Genomic DNA, 19,369 nt, shown 5'->3' on the forward strand with positions numbered 1-19,369 from the left:
TGCACAGGTCGTCAACCAGAGATCTTGGCCAGTGATGGCGACAGGGCTGTAGCTTTGGGTTGCGGCCCTGTCCGGTGAACGGCAATCCACCGTGCGCAGAGCAGACAGCTGACGAGCCGTCGCTTGCGCTGTCGTCAGCAGTCCGCAGCTGTCGTCGGGTGTCACATGCGCGTGTTCAGGACGGTCTGCGCGCTGAGTGCACGCTGGCACAGAGAGACACCGTCCGCTCGTTTGCAGTCCGCAGTCCGCAGCTGTCGTCGGAAGTCCCGTGCGCGTGTTGTGGACGGTCTGCACACTGAGCGCGCGCGGGCACGGAGCGCCGCCGCCCGGCCGTCTCCGCGGGCAGGCGCGAGCGGCGCGCCGGCCGTGTTTAGACACCGCTAGATAAGCAGACCCGGGTGTCGTCTTTCTGTTACGCTGTCAGGGTTTGCACTGTAGATGACTGATGGCGTGCGCCCCAGCTCACTGGGCAGCATTGGGCTACCACCGGGTTGGGTTCGGAAAGGTTGTTGGCTGGTTCAGTGGTAACGAACAAATTGTCTATCCCGCACTGCATGAAGCATGCCAAGAAGGGCTGGTCAAACAGTAATATGATACAACGGGCCTTAAATTTGGAAGCAAAATAACGTTCGGCTAAAGGCGAAACCTCCATTTTCTGGATTTATACAAACCTGATGATAAGCCGAATGACAAACCATAATGATGCGAACCCGAAATGATACAAGTCGAGTCTCATGTCAACTTCCCAACTCGCTCAAATACGGTTGGAATGGACCGTGCCGCCTCACCTGATGGTGGAGGCTCTGGTGGCGTTGATGAGCGCGCCACCCTTGTACCAGCGCACCTCAGCGGTCGCTGCGCCACGGACCCGGCAGGTCAGCCGCACCTGGGACCCCAGCGACCTGGGAGTGCCTTCGTTGTCGACAGTCAGCCCCTGGCGGACGCAGTGCACCGGTCAGTTCTCATTGGCACGGTGAACCGATCAGACGCTGACAGACGCGGTGAACCGACCAGATGCTGACGGACACGTTGAGCCGACCAGACGCTGGCGGACACGATGAACCGATCAGATGCTGACGGACACGGCGAATTCATCAGACGCTGACAGACACGGTGAACCCATCAGACGATGACGGACACGATGAACCAATCAGGCGCTGACAGACACGGTGAACCGATCAGATGCTGACAGACACGGTAAACCAATCAGGCGCTGACAGACACGGCAAACCGATCAGGTGCTGGTGGACACGGAGGGCCGGACAGACTCTGACGCAATGGTGGGCCAATCAGATTCTGGAGGCACAGTACACGGGGATGAGACGCTGACGGACATTTAGACCAGCCACACTCTGACGGTCATCTGGGCCAGCCACGCTCTGACGGTCATCTGAGACAGCCACACTCTGACGGACATCTGGACCAGCCACACCCTGAAGGACATCTGGACCAGCCACACTCTGACGGACATCTGGGCCAGCCACACTCTGACGGCATCTGGACCAGCCACACTCTGACGGGCATCTGGTCCAGCCACACTCTGACGGTCATCTGGACCAGCCACACTCTGACGGACATCTGGACCAGCCACACTCTGACGGTCATCTGGACCAGCCACACTCTGACGGTCATCTGAGACAGCCACACTCTGACGGTCAGTCTGGACCAGCCACACTCTGACGGACAGTCTGGACCAGCCACACTCTGACGGTACATCTGGACCAGCCACACTCTGACGGTCATCTGATACCAGCCACACTCTGACGGACAGTCTGGACCAGCCACACTCTGACGGACAGTCTGTACCAGCCACACTCTGACGGTACATCTGGACCAGCCACACCCTGAAGGACATCTGGACCAGCCACACTCTGACGGACATCTGGGCCAGCCACACTCTGACGGACATCTGGGCCAGCCACACTCTGACGGGCATCTGAGACAGCCACACTCTGACGGGCATCTGGGCCAGCCACACTCTGACGGGCATCTGGACCAGCCACACTCTGACGGGCATCTGGACCAGCCACACCCTGAAGGACATCTGGACCAGCCACACCGTGACGGACGCAGAGGACCGGTCAGATTCTGCGGAACACAGCGCAACGGTGGTTCTATGATGAACACGAGTGACCAGTCAGCCTCTGACCAACACGAGTGACCAGTCAGCCTCTGACCAACACGAGTGACCAGTCAGCCTCTGACCAACACGAGTGACCAGTCAGCCTCTGACCAACACGAGTGACCAGTCAGCCTCTGACCAACACGAGTGACCAGTCAGCCTCTGACCAACACGAGTGACCAGTCAGCCTCTGACCAACACGAGTGACCAGTCAGATTTCGACGGTCCCGTCAGCCGGTCGGACCATGCCAGACACGGGACCAGTCAAGCTCTGGCAAAGTCAGCGGACAGGCCAGTCTGACGTGCTTGGCGGACCAGTCAAACTTTAACGATAATAGTGAGGCGGAAGAAGGCGCCCAGCCAGTTCCTGCACGGCTAAGCTCACGGGAGCCTTTCAGCGCAAGTTGTTTGTAAGTGCTGTAGTTTGCGCGTCAAGTTCGGCGTACGGCTGCAGCAGCGGCAGCAGTAACCCGTGCTGAGCCTGAGTGACTGCCGCGCTGGTCCGCCGGGACCCTCACCATGATGAGCAGCTCAGGCTCGGACCGGAAGCCGAACCGGAGCGGGCGCACGCGCACGTCCCCGAGCCGGCCGCGACGCACCGCGTCGGCGACCCAGCCGTACACGGCCGCCTCGTCCGCGAGCAGCGCCGTCAGCAAGAACTGCAGCTGGTGCCGGGCACTGCCCGCGCTGCCGGCAGGGCGAGTGTCAGCGGCGTCAGCGAGAACTGCAGCTGGTGCCGGGCACTGCCCGCGCTGCCGGCAGGGCGAGTGTCAGCGGCGTCGGCGGACGGCGCCCAGACATGCGTCAGCGCCAGCACCACCGGCGACAGACATGCGTCAGCGCCAGCACCACCGGCGCCAGTGCGCAATCAGTCAGGTGGCGTTCAGAAGATACGCCGCCCATCCGAAATGGAAGTGTCTGTGAGGAATGTTCATCAGGGGAACTATAATAACATAGGAATGTCTTAGACATGATCAATAACTTGCAAGGGTGACTGGCAGAACATTTGAGCCTGAAAAATTGAACGGATGCGATGATTCACTCACGGGTTTTCAATTATTCGAAGAGGCTTGGAGTCTTGAAACCGTGTGCGATTGAAACGAAAGCGAGCTTCGATCTGTAAACAGATATCGCATCATATCTTACGACATACAGCATTCATTCACATGCCTACTGGAGATGTCGCGCGGAGAAGACGTGACAACCCCGGCATGACGTCGACCACGGTAAGACAGACCCGCGAAATCCCACCACTAGTACGCGATGCGTGGCGTGAATCAAACAAAGCTTACTTTAAGCCGGACAAGCATTTTTTGACAATGACACTGGGCAATAGCGAGCTGTTGAGGGTGGAAATGGCACTGTGCAGAAGCGAGTCTCATGGGGTGGACCCGGGACCGCCGCCAATCCTGTGGGGTGGATCCTGGACCGCCACCAGCGCCTCTCGGACCGCCCCGTGGAGGCATGCCGAGTGGACCGTCCAGCCGCCGGTCAGGGACGTCTACCGTATCAATCACCACCAAACCACAAACAAACAGCCGAGAACAGGCCATATGGACGCAGCCGGCGCGAACAGCGCTGCCCTGCTGGGGTCGGATCATCGATGGCGACGGCCCCTGCTGGGATTGGACCACCGATGGCGACGGCCCTCTGCTGAGATTGGCTCGTCGGTGGCGACGGCCCCTGCCGGGGTCGGATCATCGATGGCGACGGCCCTCTGCTGGGATTGGACCACCGATGGCGACGGCCCTCTACTGGGATTGGACCACCGATGGCGACGGCCCTCTGCTGGGATTGGACCACCGATGGCGACGGCCCTCTACTGGGATTGGACCACCGATGGCGACGGCCCTCTGCTGGGATTGGACCACCGATGGCGACGGCCCTCTACTGGGATTGGACCACCGATGGCGACGGCCCTCTGCTGGGATTGGACCACCGATGGCGACGGCCCTCTGCTGGGGTCGGCTCGTCGATGGCGACGGCCCTCTGCTGGCGTCGGCTCGCCGATAGAGAGGCCCTCTGCTGGGGTCGGCTCGTCGGTGACGACGGCCCTCTGCTGGGGTCGGCTCGTCGATGGCGACGGCCCGCGTGGCTGACGTGGGTAGGGCTCATCGCAGCGAGGCGCTCACGTTTGTGTCGTCCAGCTGGATGTCCCGGTCACGGATCGTCACCTCGATGATATAGCGGCGCAGAGCTGCGGAGGCCGAGAACGGGGTCATAGCGGACCAGATGGCGGCGCGGAGCGGCGTGGTACGAACAAGGTGCTAGGCCATGCACTGTGGTGAGTGTGGGCGTACGGACCTTGTCCTTATTTGCGAACAATTGTTTGCAATAATTATTCAGGTACAAACGTCATACACTGCCGGAAAATTGCCAGCGCAATATGTTACGAGCAAATGCCATTTCAATGGTGAGTGTCGAAGAAATCCACGTGTGCCTTTCCAGCATGTTACGATGCAAATAATTCTTGATCATCGCCCTGGCGGCGGGGTGGGCTGGCTGTCTGATGCGATCCCCGCCCCTCCCCCCTCTTTAGAAGGTCTTCTGTGAATATCTCTCTGGCGTGCCGCGCAATCTCGCCCAAATTTTCAGAAGGCTCAGTTCATCTGTTTGGAGTTAACCCCTTCTTACGTTGGAGTTCATTGCAAATGTTCGAGCACCCTATGTCCCTATCTAGCTTATATAGCTAGCTAGAGTTTATGCAGCTATAGCTTATGTCGCTAGATATGTCTCTAGCTTTTTCTGATCTCCGAGTGGCAACGCGAAGTGGCGGTTTTTCAGACACTGCACTGCCGGTACGTCGGCCAGCTGTAATCTACGACCGGCGAGACCGGCGGCTGGCAACGGACGGATCCGTCAGTCACGCACAACGGGCACGACGCTGTTACATGAACTACATCATACAACTATGACCAAAACATACAAAACTACACACCAACATACTCGGAAGAAAACAAGGAGCACATGGCTGCCTCGCATGGCTCCGTAAGTATTGGCATGTAAACCTGGAAAATACGATTTTCAGGAAAAGTTTATCTTTTAGCTGGCAAAGTGCAGGCAATTGTTGACCGAGCATCATTTTGCTCAATTCCCATGGTATCGTAGAGGATCTCTCCACTGGTTATTCCATGAGCCTCACTCGTTCTCGGTTTGGAAACAACAAGGGGTAAGTCGCATCGGCTCCTCTTATCAGCTAAATTTTAAAACCAGTGGATCAGGGGGAAGGTTAAACGACACTCGCTTATTCTTCGTTGCATCGACTTTGAAAAATATTCTTAAGTGTTCATACAGGAGCTCATTATATCACGCATTATGTAACTCCGCTTCACACGCGCTCGGGTGGGCCGAGGCAATTTGATCCCAACCCCAAACATTTTTTTTCTTCGGAAAAACTTCCGAACGACGTGATTTATCCAACTAAATGACCGATCTTTGTATCTAAAACCAAAATATCCCCTGCAAGTTCGCTGGCTTAAAGCCGGTCGAAATCAGGGCATGGTTGTTAGTGGAGGTAACCTCTAGCAAACCGTTCGGCCTGACGTGCCAACGGATTGTCAGACGAAGTCATGCAACTTTAAAATGGTTTTATAAATTATTAGACAATCGCACTTAGAATTTAAACTAATTGCATTGCCCTCGGGTCAGAAATTGGTGTCAAATCAAGGTAAAAACCAAGCCGCTTTATTACTGGAAAACTCGCTCAATGGGATGGATTTTAAAGCCGCTTTGAATTCCTTGAGCACAGGGTCATCAAAACATATCTTGTTTGACTTCATGAGGTCAGGGCAGGTCACTGACCAGAAGTGACTGTGATCAACCGCTTGCTTGCAGGAAGATGCTGCCTAGCGTAGTTCTTGGCGCCGGCTGTAAATCAAAATATGAAAACAATTTGAGGGTTAGCTGTTACCTTAATATTTCAAGATCAAGTAATATTATTGACCTGATATGAGCACCAGTACCTTTTGCTTTAAAATGCTATGAGTTTAACTTCGTTGCCTGAGGAAGTCTGAGCACTTCGAACACCAGTCTGAAGGTTGACCATTTTACCTTATTTAACCTTGAATTCATGGCCCAGAGACCTCAAAGTTTGACACAGAGTTCACGTGGAGCTCTACCTACCTTGCATGCTCTTTATTTTCACGGCTCTTTTGATATTTGAGAGCTCTAGATAAGACAGTAGTATTGTCCTTATTCCTTGGAGAAAAACCAGGAAGTGGAGATACAGTTGGTATAACACAACTGTATCTCCATTTTCCTGGTTTTTCCCCGAGGAATAAGGCTAATACTATTGTCTTATCTATGTGAATAATGCTCCTCGCTAATGCACTGAGCAACTTACGTAAATTTGAGAGTTCTGATGAAGAAGGGAGGTGGGGGGTGGGGCGAGGGCTGCAAGTGATCCCCGGCCCGAGCGCATCGCATTCAGCCGGCTACACGGGCGCCTGTTTATTGCATGTTTGATTTTTTGGACATAGGGAAATCAACTCAATGGCTACACTTTAGCTTCCATGTCAGCTGTCTGTACTGCACAAAGTGCCTTTCGCAAACTAGCAATACGAAAAGTGCATTATCCCTATTGTTGACGCCAAGTGTCATGCATTTTCTCTCGCTATGCAATTGCTGGAGAACTGGGGGGGGGGGAGGGGATAGAATCCCTGGAATAAGTGAGCACGTTATCATTCGCTGAATTTGTTGCATAGAAACAGAACGAGCATAGGAATGTATCAAACTGCTGGAATCCGTGTATGGTAGTGGCGCGTGGAGGTCTGCCGCGCAAAACAAAACGGCGCCAAACAGAAGCCAGCATTCTGTCAGAGCAGACAGCCTATCCATCAGTAATTTCGAGATGGCGTAAACAGGCCAAGGCGTCGCGACGTTCCAAGCGGACATGATGGCGGGCGCTCCCGCATCACAATCTGGGAGCGTCATATGGCCAAGCCAGCTGCATTCCAGTCATGAGGTGTATTCCAACATTGACCCCCGTCAAGCCTGACCCATCAGACGTGAAGCGATGACGTCACCAGGTGACGCAACAGACGTGAGGCGGTGACGTCACCAGTGTACAGGATCCGACGCAGGGATAATCGGTTTCAAACCTGCATTAACATTACATTACGTAACGAACGTCCATGAGGCCAACAATGCCACAAAAAGACGACTCCAGTCCACCAGCGGTCGGAAGAATTGCGCGCTTGGCGTGGAGGCGGTGTGCAGTGTTTTATTCATGACACCTGAACCGACAGCAGTCGTTCCCAGCTGCGGCAGCCGCGCAGGACCGGCAGACCAGTAGTCCGACAGATGCACTACCGTGAGATAACTCAGCCCAGACAGCAAACACCTGGCGCCGCTTGTACGCCGTTTCCACGTCCAGCGTGGCTTGGGTACATGACTTCGCGGCGCGCATGCTCGGATACCCATTTTGCAATGCAGATCATGCATGAGGTCGTGCAGAAGTCCACGAGCAGTGCAGTATGTCAATGCAGGTAACGGGTATCGGCCGGGGATCTGTTCAGACAGGGGTGTGTTGGGTGTGTGTGTGGAGGTATTTGTTAGGTGCGGGTCGCGTTACATTTCGGGAGTGAGGGGGAGGTTGAGTTCTTACTTCCATGGGTTTCCATTTATTCGTCGAGCTGCTATGGATTCATAGCTCCGAACCAATGATGTGCTCTTAAATGTGATGAGGCAGACTCAGGCTTAGGTCGTTTGCAGTAGGTCGTTAGGTTTGGAATGTGTGGTGCATAAATGTGCAGTGAATATGTCTGTGGCAAGACCATCGTGAGACGATTGATCCACGTGCTCAACACGACAGTACGCCCGTGACAGCCATGAGGGAATCGTATGATGATGTTTGGCGTACAGCTATCCATGGCTAAAAGTCTCGAATCTTACTATTCGCTTCGAACCCGCTATCTCGCGATTCATACACCGACGCTATTACTCCTAATGCGTTTTTACCTCTCGGGATACACGGTGGATGTGTGCAAGCTTGATGTTATGACGGATCACGTTTTTGTGATGTTTACCTACCAAAAACCCTTCTCCCATTTTCTTTTCAGCATTTCTGTGTGTCGACGATCGGTCGCCGTCGTAAGACGAACGAAATGACCATGATCGACCAAAAGCTGCCCTGGAAAGTACGAGAGACTACGGAAGAAACACCCATGGTACCGTGTTTGCATTGCATCAGCAAGCCCAGCGGAGACACCAGCCTAATATGGCTACCGATGCTACGAAATCCCGCCAAAATCGTAAGACGGGTAAAATGACCATCTAACGTTCCACTAGCCCTCATCACCGGTAGCGCAGTAGCTGGAACATCAATCTGCGAGTCGCGAGATCGTGGCTCGGAGCTGCCAGAAACTTTCGAGGCTGTGATGCATGCATGGTTATGGAGGTCGTTCTCATCATTAACTGATCCCTAAACACCGCCCGAGAAAAAGACAGCCAAACATTATGCAAACAGTGATGCCGCTCACCCGAGCAGAAAGCCGATTTATCATCCTGTCCATTCTCCCATACCGGTTTTGCAGTTAATGAGAGCCTCACTCATTAAATTTTCATCAAATGAGAGGAGTGGGGTCGTGAGAATGGCGTGAGCCTATCGAGAGGAGTTCGTGGCTGTCGCGGACATAAGGCTCATTAAAAAAGAAAAAGCATCCGTCCCAGCAGACCGCATTCCCCTCGTGCTTGGCGGATGGCCAGGTTTCAGTTACAAATTTGGCTCGCGTTGAACACAGTGCGTTTATAGTTACATGCCACATAAAAATGCAATAGCATTTTCGCGCTTTGCACAGTGATGTATCTACTTTCGGTATTTCGCGTATTTATTGCATGATTGTGTTAAAGGTCAGTGTCATGCCAGCTTCTTTCTATCACAAGGATATTCCCATTGGTTTTCCTGCGACGCGCTTTAAAGGAATCAAAGCAACGTTACCTGCAACTGTCTGATACGCCAAATTCCTTTAACTCTTGTCTGGGCAGGACGGGGAGAACTCCCCGGTGGGTTTTTCGCAGGATGCTCCAAAATCAGCAAAGTTGCCGGTTTTGAATAGGTTAATGCGATTTTGTGAAGTTTCCTTTGCGTTTGTTGCGTACTACGTAAAAAAATCGGACACATTGCGCGAAGGGTCGTCCCAAGACCACATATTGGGAGCAACCGCGAGCGGAATTTGGCGATCATTCAAAGATCGTGATCTCTTCGGCAGTGTGCGCACTGTCTTGCGTCCACAGGCTAAAAGGTACTTCCAATGAATAGGACAGTTGCAAAATGAGTATGTAACAAAGCAAAAACAGCCAAATGGGTTTCCAGTAAAAAAGATGTTACGGGGCTCAAATTTGGGGGCAAAATCCCTTTTTGTGTACTTTGAGTAGATGTGGCCATTTTCCCCGCCCAGCCCTCATGAACTTAATTGCAAAATTACGCCCCTAAATACATATACGGGCAATATGATGAATTATGGAGTATATGAGCATTGTGGCCGACAGTATCATTGATCAATCACGTAGTTTCCCCTCTTCACCACCTAAATAGGCAACCTTACTCCACCTATGCCAAAACTTTGGATTGCACCTACATTTATGACAACAAAGTAGGGCAAAATCGCTTTGCCCGACTTACACTCAATGAAAAATCGTCTTAACAAGTTTTGTCGGCAATCCGTTTTCTACCTCCTGGATGTATGCATGAAGTTTCAGTTACAGCATATCGTCCCAATCTGTCAGACTGGAAATTGTTACCAGCCGTTGTCCGTTGGTCGCGTTGAAATCGGTCGACATCAGTGATAACTGTTCCGTATCAAACATGCCCTTAACATTTAGGGTTAGCTCAACTCTTCCTGTCGTCATTGTGGAACATAGTTTTCTATGCATCTCTTAGAAATATAGATCATGTCGACAGCTGTCAAACCACGCATATTTATTTGCATAATTGACTCAATATTTCCCAAGATCTTAGTATTTCTCCAGACCCATCCTCCTACCCAAAATACCGTTAACGAAGAGCCCGCCTGGAGCAGGGATGAAAAGAAAGTGTTGTATTGGACTAAATCTTGCGTTTGAAGAATACTGAAGAGACTCTACCTCAGTTAATATACTTACACATGTTAAGTAAAGTACTCTCTCCAGTGAAGTCTCTGCGGACACCCCACCTCACCAGTCCAGGACAGGTCACAGAAATGTTTTTGACAATGATCGCACGCATTTTGTTGGATACGCGGGTCCCGCTGGTTGGATACTGCAAACATCTGAAGTCCCAAGGTTCAGCAATCGTGGTAAAAACAGACATGTTGAAACATGTTTAAAAAGAGTAAATGGATTTGAGACCGCACGGTGAAATGCACGGTTAACGTTGATGTTGGATGGTCGCTGGGCTTAACTTCTTGTCTATCTCACTTTGTGAGTTCATCATATTTTCAATGGCATTCGGTGACATGCCCTTTGTTGCCAGCAATGTTGGAATTACACGATTCTGCGTTCGTGTCTCCATAAACACCACATGAAAAGAGAATAAAATCGCTTAAGATAAATTAAGAACCATATTCGGCGAGGACAAAACTAGTGTGACCCGCTGAGCGGCGGGAGGCGTTGCACTGACGTGGAGCACACCTGTGGGCCGGCAGCTTGCGCCGTCGGGCTGCAGCTGGTATCCCTGATGACAGACGCACCTGCCCCGTTTGGACCCCTCGCCGCGCACACAGTCCTGCTGGCACGCAAGCGACCAGCGTCGGCGGCAATCTGTAACGAGGCGCCCCGTCAGCCAGCGCAGCGGCCCAGCGGCTCAGCAGCCCAGCAGCTCAGCAGACCAGCATGCCACGACGGTAGCTGCAACAGGGGGCAGTCAGAGCGCCGAGGCTGATTAGAGCAGCGAGCCAGTTCAGCAGCCGTAACGAGTAGCCCCGTCGGATAGCCGCTGGTCATCGTCTCAGCGCCGCAGCAGCCCGGATCAGCAGCACCTGTCAAAAGATAAGGTGAGGCAATGCTGCCGCCATTTGCACAGCGGTGTTGGTCAGCTCAGCGGAGCAGTCCATCAGGCCTGCTCAGCAGCCCGTTATGGTGGATCAGCAGCCCATCGGGCCGGCTCAGCAGCCCATCAGGCCTGCTCAGCGGCCCATCAGGCCCGCTCAGCAGTTATCAGGCCTGCTCAGCGGCCCATCAGGCCTGCTCAGCAGCCCATCAGGCCGGCCTCAGCAGTCCATTAGGCCCATCAGGCCCGCCCAGCAGCTGTAACAAAGCGCCCCGCCGGAACGCCGTCGCTTAGCAGTCACCCCAGCATGGGAACATGCTACAGAGGCGGCAGAGTCTATTCAAGACAAGCCTTCTGTTCAGTCTTAGGGGAGCAGCGGAGTCGGTTTTTTGTCATGCAACGCCGTAAGGCTCATGCTCTCGCTCATACCTTAAAATTAAAGACTGTTACCCCCTCTGCCCCTTCCGCCGACCCACCGTCCCTGTCAGACTACTGGCAGGGTCCGAACAATCCATCACATGCAGTCACTATGGGAGCCATTGCAGAGGTCCCGAATGCACCCGGGTGCGATCTTTTATCTTGAATGTTGTGTGTCAAACGGTTTCAATAAAACCACAATAGATTGTAGTGACTAAGTGTGTCTCTCGTACCTCTTCTGGTGGCATGTCAGCAATGGCAGACAAGGTGTCGTATGAACGGACCAAATGAAGGATACCGCAGCAAATGAGTACCGACGCGAGCACCCAGGTTATCACCTTTTAGTGCAGCTACTTTAAGAATGTTCACGAGGTCAGGTTAGCAATTTTCATTGCGATATATGTGCATTAGTGCTCCCAAAAACGTGCCAAAAATATTCCGCCCGTTACATACCCAGGACTACGGACTCAACCGAGATTCCCAATATGCAGAGGAGTCCACCAGGGCAATTTTCACTATTCGCAATAAGCTTCATTGTCGCGAAGAGAAAAAAGTACCCCTTGTACAATTCTTGCAGATTACTATCGTACCTCCAACTGCATTGTGTCACACGTATCTCAGACGTAGAAGTCGCCAATGAAACGGAAGATGCCCTCATCTGTCGAGACAATGTAAGGCACCGATGTTTTAGGCTTGCTAGCACCCACGTTTAAGGCAAGCCTAGTACCACATAATATGGAATGACTTTATTTGGGCATCCATAAACCTAACGCAGCCCGGCACAAAAATATAATTTCACAGCCACAAATTATAATCACACTCCTTGCACAACTTCGATTTCCGTAATAGAGCCAGTAAGCAGTCCTTAATTCGGGAGGAAGGATGGAGATAGAACAACCTACCTGGGGCAGAACAAGATAACAGAAACCGCCAGGCGATGGCAACACAACTTAGCACCGGATCGGCGCAGCCCGCGTCGATCGAGCCGCGCACCGGTTTGCGGTTCCATGAAGCAGTGCCGATGAAGAGCAGTACGGAACAACTTAATGACCTGGCAGAAGAAGCGGTGACCTGACCCCTGCTGATAGTTGACGTGGCCGGCTGCCGGGAATCGGGCCATCCAGCAGCACACCATCGGAAGCAGACGTCTGCCTCAGCTACACCGAACGTCATGGCCACTGGCTCAGCGTCTTACATCTTGTCCCCAGCGTCTTACATCTTGACCCGCCCCCCCCCCCCCACCCGGCTTACATCTTGGCCCCAGAGACTTATTTCAAAATTTCTCGAATCGTGGCCACATCGCCTTACTAACATCTATTTTATGTTTTGTTGGCCGCAGGGTAGCCTAGCCTTGATCTCTAACGCATCCAGCAGTGGTCGCGTAGCCTAACCTCTTGCCTCTGGTGTATATCTTACAGCGCCTTGAGCCCTGCCTTGCCACGGAGCCTTACCCTTGGTTTGGCGTTTCGTCCTCAAATACTCTTTTCCGCCTTGAATATCCTCGGGAAATCGACGCCAGGACTGGATATCGTCTTCCGCTCTGAGGACCTCAATCCAAAGGCCGAAGTCTTTACAAAAAAGTCAATGGTGCGCTCAGGAGGGTTGAAGTATAAGGTTTCAAAGTTTTGAAACTAATCAATGAAATATCCTAACTTTTCCTGCGCTTAGATATGGTGAATATCGTGGTCCGAAAAGCGCACAAAGGCAGTATATAGAGGCAAACATCCGCTTATCTACTTAGTGCCGGGCCTAAACAAATTAACAACTTAATAAAATATCGAGAAAACATTACCTACAACATAGTGAACAGTGCGTTTGCCCCTCCATCCATATTCTGACACTTGTATCCGTCTTACAATGTTACCGATAAATGACAGCTGCGAGATACAAAGGGCGGTGTGAGAAAAACGCATGCTTGTTGCAAGGCTTCGACGCGCACGGGTCTTTGCAACTGTCAATCCCTCTCTCCTCTCCAAATATCGATTTCACAAACGAAAACAATGTTGGTTCACCATCTTTGTTTATCCTTGAATATCATCGACATTTTTCTATGGCAGTTCAGCCTCTAAGAAACATGATTTATGGTGATTCATTCGACATTTGTCCGTGGCAGTTCAGCCGCTAAGAAACATGATTTATGGTGATTCATTATCTGTTTGGAGACATGAAAACGTTTTTTTCAAATAGTCGCTTTAACTGCTGAAAGGAAGGTGGGACTTTGCTGGGATGATACTTAAAGTCTCAACGAGAAATGAGCAAAAAGGTGTGATTCTATGTACATATAAAGTTTACACGCAGATGCACGAGACGGCCTCGTGAAAGCAAACATTTTGCAGCTTTTCGAAAAATGGCATCACTTTGCGACATCCCGTACGAAAAGGGTCCGAACCCCTGCCCATGCAAAAGCAAACTACTGGAGATGCTTCTTATATGGCGACGAAGGGATTTTCAATTCACCAAATAGTTCTGGGGCCCACATAGCCCCGATTTCCCTAATCTACCACTGTTTGCGTCTGAAAATGCAGCGGCTTGTGTTTCGATGCATCCAAACGAATCATGTACCTATGGATCCGCCTTTAGACGATGAAGAGTGTCAATATTTTGTCAGCGTATATGAAATTGGCATCTGGAAAACGTTCTCAAATTTCCACGTTCTAACTGGGCCGGTTTGGCGATTACACGAAAATGGCTAGAAAAGGGCAGAAGTTGAATCGGGCACTGCACAGAAAAACGATTAGATTTTGAAAAGCTACGACAAGCAATCCAGCTGGGAGTCTATAACAGCGTTGCATACAACAATTAGTGTGTAACACACAACTGAGGAGATGCAGGTCATAGGCGCACAAGTTGTATAGATTTTGCCCAGGGCCGAAAATATCTGCGGAGGGAGTCTATTAATACGCTCGTTTGTGGAATGCGATGAACTGTTCCTGACAAACATACGGGCCCTAAAGACAGTATGACCGTCATGGCGTCATGAGTGCAAAGTCATGACGTTGACCTATCGAATGTCAAGATGAAAAGCTAAATGTAAGAAATAATGGCATAGAAAACGCTTGTACCTGTACAAAAGAGATACACGTCGTCATCAAGGAGGTGCACTTAAGTTATACAAAAAGGAACTGAACGTCGTTGAATACCAAATTCTTCATTTTGGGACATGAAATCCTACCTTTCGGCATCAGCGGGAGGACCAGCAACATGTAATCGGCTAAGAGGGTGATCTTAAAACCCTGCCATGTGAAGATCTAAGAAATCAAAGCAGTGCGACAAGAATAAAAGACATTCAAGACACATTGGATGATTAACAGAACTGCACAACATAAAAGCAAAAAAGTTATACAGCGTCTTCGCAAAACGCTGCTGTAATAAAGGAATTACTCCCAGCACCGATATAAAAATGAATTGCATTCGGTGTGTGGATAACACATCGTTGCCCGGCCGATCGCATGCCGAAACGACTGTTCCACATTTGAAGGTATTGAGGTAAATATCACATATGATGCAAAAAGCTCACTTGTAACTATTGCAGTGCTTTTAAATAAACTATAATGCTCTAAATAATATAATTTTATCATTTAGTAGCAATGCACCTCAGTATGTCATGGGTTGATGATGTCATGGGCCGTTTTTATGACGTCAGAGTTGCTGCCAGACTTAAGTTAGAGTTACCGGTATAATGGATGTCGTGACGGCTCACTCGTGGTACCTTTACTCACCGCGGGGTTGTGTCATTGGTTAATGTGTGCAGAATTTATTCCATGGTGTTATTTACGTGTGTATTTATATTTTCTAGTTGTGTTCCTCTATTTTCTCCCCGGTGGCATCGTTTTTTTTTTTTTTACTTGCATTTGCATTCCCCGTTATGGTGCTATGCTTAAGTTATTCTACGATTACCCTGCTAAGGGCATGATATATTAATGGCATGCCTGTCAGCTGCATTGTATGGCCTTCAAAATAACTATTTCAGTTTAAAACCCCCATACAAATGGGGAATACCACTTTTAATTGAAAATTTCGAACATGTGCAGACTGTAAACATTTTGTATGTGTTGTCTTACAGCCACTCACGTATATTTCTCCGGTGTAGCAGACTTAGCTCTGCCTTGCCCAAAAAAGGACAATGAATATAAGTGTTCGTCCATAAAACTACATTGATGCAAAACACGACTAATTTGTGTCATGCCCGCCATGGAAACCAATACAGAGACTTGACAATACAGAGATGTCTCCGGTGTAGCAGATTTAGCTCTGCCTTGCCCAAAAAAGGACAATGAATATAAGTGTTCGTCCATAAAACTACATTGATGCATAACACGACTAATTTGCGTCATGCCCGCCATGGAAACCAATACAGAGACTTACATCTGGTCATGTGTGCGAGCTTGTTATACCTAACGCAATCACCTAACTAATAACGAATGAGCCACATGTGACGTCTTGAGACATATTTCTGTCATGTTCTTATAAATAGTGACTTGCAGATGAAGATCTACTACAGTTACCCGAGAGATAAATATATCACTGCAAAGTACACGTCCATTGCATCTGACAAAATACGCGTACACCGATGACACCTCGCGGCACCGACGGATAAACTGTAGAACTTTATTAACAACACAGTGATCCGTTTTCGGCGTCCCGTACGCTCACAGGTCTCGGTCCAAACCAAGGGAACAAAAGGAAATCCAAACAAAAGGAAATCCAAGCAAAACGAAAAAGATGTGTGCCCGTCATGCGTATCGCACAACTAGAAAATTCATTTCATAACTGCGTAGCGTGTGAGAACTGCGCTTCTGCTAGGTCTGTCGCCACCGCCAGACATCTGTGCTGTATACGTCCGGCCGCCGTCACCACTGCCCTGATTGGCAATCGGCCGCGTGCACCGCCTCCCGGCATCGACGAATCAGAACACGCCATGACGCTCGGTATAAAAAGACACCCTGTGGAGCCAGGGGAGCCAGGCGCCTGGGCCGTGAACACTTACAGTCGAGTTTCTGGGCTCCGTCCATCTTGATCTGGCAGCGCAGGCCCTTGTACGGATCGTAGCATTTGCACTCGACCCAGTTGCTCCGTTGTCTGCGGCACGGGGAGAGGAGCCGCCCTTGTCAGACGGCGAGTGGGGGGGGGGGGGGAGGGGGGATTGCGGACCTGACGTGGGTGACACCCACCTCGGGGAGGGGAGGGGACGTCGCCGGATCGGCGAGATCAGCGGCCTACCACAGACCATGTGGTCGAACTCTCGGCCAGGTGATGGGGCAGGCTGAATATGGCATCGCTCAGTCACCAGTCGAGTGGCCAGACAACATCGAAGCTTTCAGAGCCGTGAGTCATGCGCAAAAGCATTGTCAATGGATCTCTGTCAGTGCAAGGGATTGTAAACAACTGTATTGGTAGTGACAACTGCTCACGGAAGCTCTATGCTTGATGCTTGACAGGATATGCAATAAATTTATAGAATAAAGTGCCTGCTTCTGCCACTCGGGCTTCAACATTTAAAATGGATTTTCAAACGCGGATTTCGAACAGCTGTCTGACAGAACTGTTTAACCGTGCGCCTCACTTGCAGACACTGCTTTGCCTTCGATTGCGACGCTAGTGTTCCTCAGAGCTGAAGGTGTCGTAAAGTGCACCAATCTGTCTCATCAATAAAACTACCGTACACCAGCTTACAAACACACCATGCAACGTCTCTGTGACCGAAGGACCGCGTGACCACAGAGACCCCCTCCCCCACCCCTCCCAAGTGGCATGTTGCCAGCGAGGCGGCGTTAAATGTCCGCAGACGTAACATCCAGCACGGTCAGATCCGCCGACGTAAGCACCCGCTTACTTGCACGTGCCGTTGTTGAGGCAGGGGTTGATCATGTTGTCCGGGTCGCAGAGGGCGCCGTACTGGCAGTGCTCGCCGTAGAAGCCCGGGCGACATTTGCAGTAGTATTGCCTGTCCGCAGAGAGAAGGGTCGTTGGAGCCGGCGCCGCTCGCTTGTGCTGGTGGTGGTGATTTGAGTTTACGCGTGCTTTGGCTGCCAAGACCATGCGTGTTTATTTCTCGATATCGTGCATACGTTATGAAATATCTGAATCATATGTATAACCTAACGGCTTCCCGAATATGGAGAAAAGCAAGCATCGCTTTCCGGACTGCATATAACTGTTCTTTGCAGGAGTGAAGCTGCATGACATTCTCTCATGACACGGGGCTCGAGTGTGTGGCAGAATAAATGTTTCTGACATGATATCGTGCATAATTTATGGAATATCTGAATCACATCCATGACCCAACGGTTTCCCGAGTATGGAGCAAAGTAAGGGAAGTTTTTCCGGGCTGCACATACCTGCTCTATATAGCAGAAAAGCTGCATGACATTTATTTTATTGATACGGTCTACGGAGGAGGCCACTTAAAGCAGATACTCTGTTTGGCTATTTGATTGTATCTCTCTCACCTAAAAACCGATGACTTTGAGATTGTGCAGCCTCAAGAGGAACCATCTTTCACAGGCAGCGGCGTCATTAAGTGTCATGGCAGAGCCCATCCATCACAGAGCAGAGACCCCCCAAGGAGTGTAACAAATCACGCGTGCAACGCGCGACGTGAGTAGCAGAGATCCCACCACGACGAAGCGAATGAAATACGGATGTAACGCACGGCATGATAAACTAAAAGAATGAACGAATGAGGAGGAAGACGGCAGGGCAATACGTGATGCTTCAGGTCGAACGGCGTGTAGCACGTGTAAAAAACAGAAACAGCACATCAGCAGTGACCGTGACAAAAACTGACATGTCGTAAACGAAGATCATCACAGCCGGTCATCGCCGAAAATTACGCCGGGGACGAACGACAAAGAAGTACACCACGCCAGCAATGCGGGACGATTCTGTGACATTTGAGAGGCGCTGGCCGTCCGAGCACAGCCAGTGACGAGAGCCAGACCCCACTAACGGCCCACCGAGTCACCGGTGGCTGGTGGTGCCCGCTGCCGCGGTCTGGCCTGACCCCCAGCTGCAGGGGGCGGGGGGAGGGTCAGTCAGCTGGCAGCGCGGCAGCCCCGACACGAAGCATGCGCGTCGGGTGAAAGGTTTGTTTGTCGCGGTGCTGCCTATCCTAGCTGGACGTTACCGATCCGTATGTCCCTTGTCCGTGACCTAACTTCCCAACCATCCCGGCGTGACACTCATGGCTGGGAAAAGGAATATAGCACAGTCCAGTAATTTTCCCATTGCCTTCCGAGGAACATAGATGCTATGATTATGTGCATCACAACATATCGCGGCAAAGGCCCTTCATTGAGGGTGCCCTGATGCCTTAACTGTAGACGGACTATTGCGTAACAAATTATATTGTGATTCCTGGCCGCTTCTGTATGGACTGAAACTAACCAAAATTGTGCAGAGTGAGGGGCAACGGGCATACCTTAAAATCTGCAATGGAACGGAGACATCAAACATCAACGACGGTGAGCGATTAGGCCAGAGACCGATTGAGTTAGTAGAGTAAAAATGCTTTACAACTGCGCCTGTATTGGACAGCGCGGAGTTGACAACGGCCAGAGACTGAATCTTAGTCTGGTCTAAACCTTCATATCAGAAAGCTCTTTCGATCCCCTGGCGTTTTGCCGGTTATAGAGGAAAATACACGTAGAACCGCGCTATTTTCCGAACTCCTTTACTCATCCTTTTGCAATACTATGTCGGCTATTTTGAGCCTACATTGTCCTTGGTCACCGACGTGCAAGGGGTCACAAAATGTTATGCTGTTAAAGCGCTGCCATGTCCTTGGTTGGAAATAACCAATACCAAGCTCGTGGCACCGGGAAGTTCCATTTTTCCATTTCTGCAGAAATTCCATATTTGCAGTT

General features: G+C 50.9%; 1 protein-coding gene across 1 annotated transcript; it reads right to left on the reverse strand.

Annotated features, from left to right (window-relative positions):
- Window positions 1-784: 784 nt before the first annotated feature.
- LOC119114543 (uncharacterized) lies at window positions 785-18,513 on the reverse strand (the record flags this gene model as incomplete). The annotated part of the gene is made up of 8 exons (XM_037238638.1): window positions 785-934; window positions 2,641-2,809; window positions 3,169-3,239; window positions 4,255-4,319; window positions 10,730-10,858; window positions 16,492-16,583; window positions 17,338-17,448; window positions 18,461-18,513. Coding segments are annotated over 8 exons (840 nt in total), but the record flags the coding sequence as incomplete, so codon positions are not given.
- Between the last annotated feature and the right edge of the window lie 856 nt (window positions 18,514-19,369).

Source organism: Pollicipes pollicipes, unplaced genomic scaffold, assembly GCF_011947565.3.
Source record: "Pollicipes pollicipes isolate AB1234 unplaced genomic scaffold, Ppol_2.1 Scaffold_2565;HRSCAF=3011_pilon_pilon_pilon, whole genome shotgun sequence".
In the NCBI taxonomy this organism is placed as follows: Eukaryota; Metazoa; Arthropoda; class Thecostraca; order Pollicipedomorpha; family Pollicipedidae; genus Pollicipes; species Pollicipes pollicipes.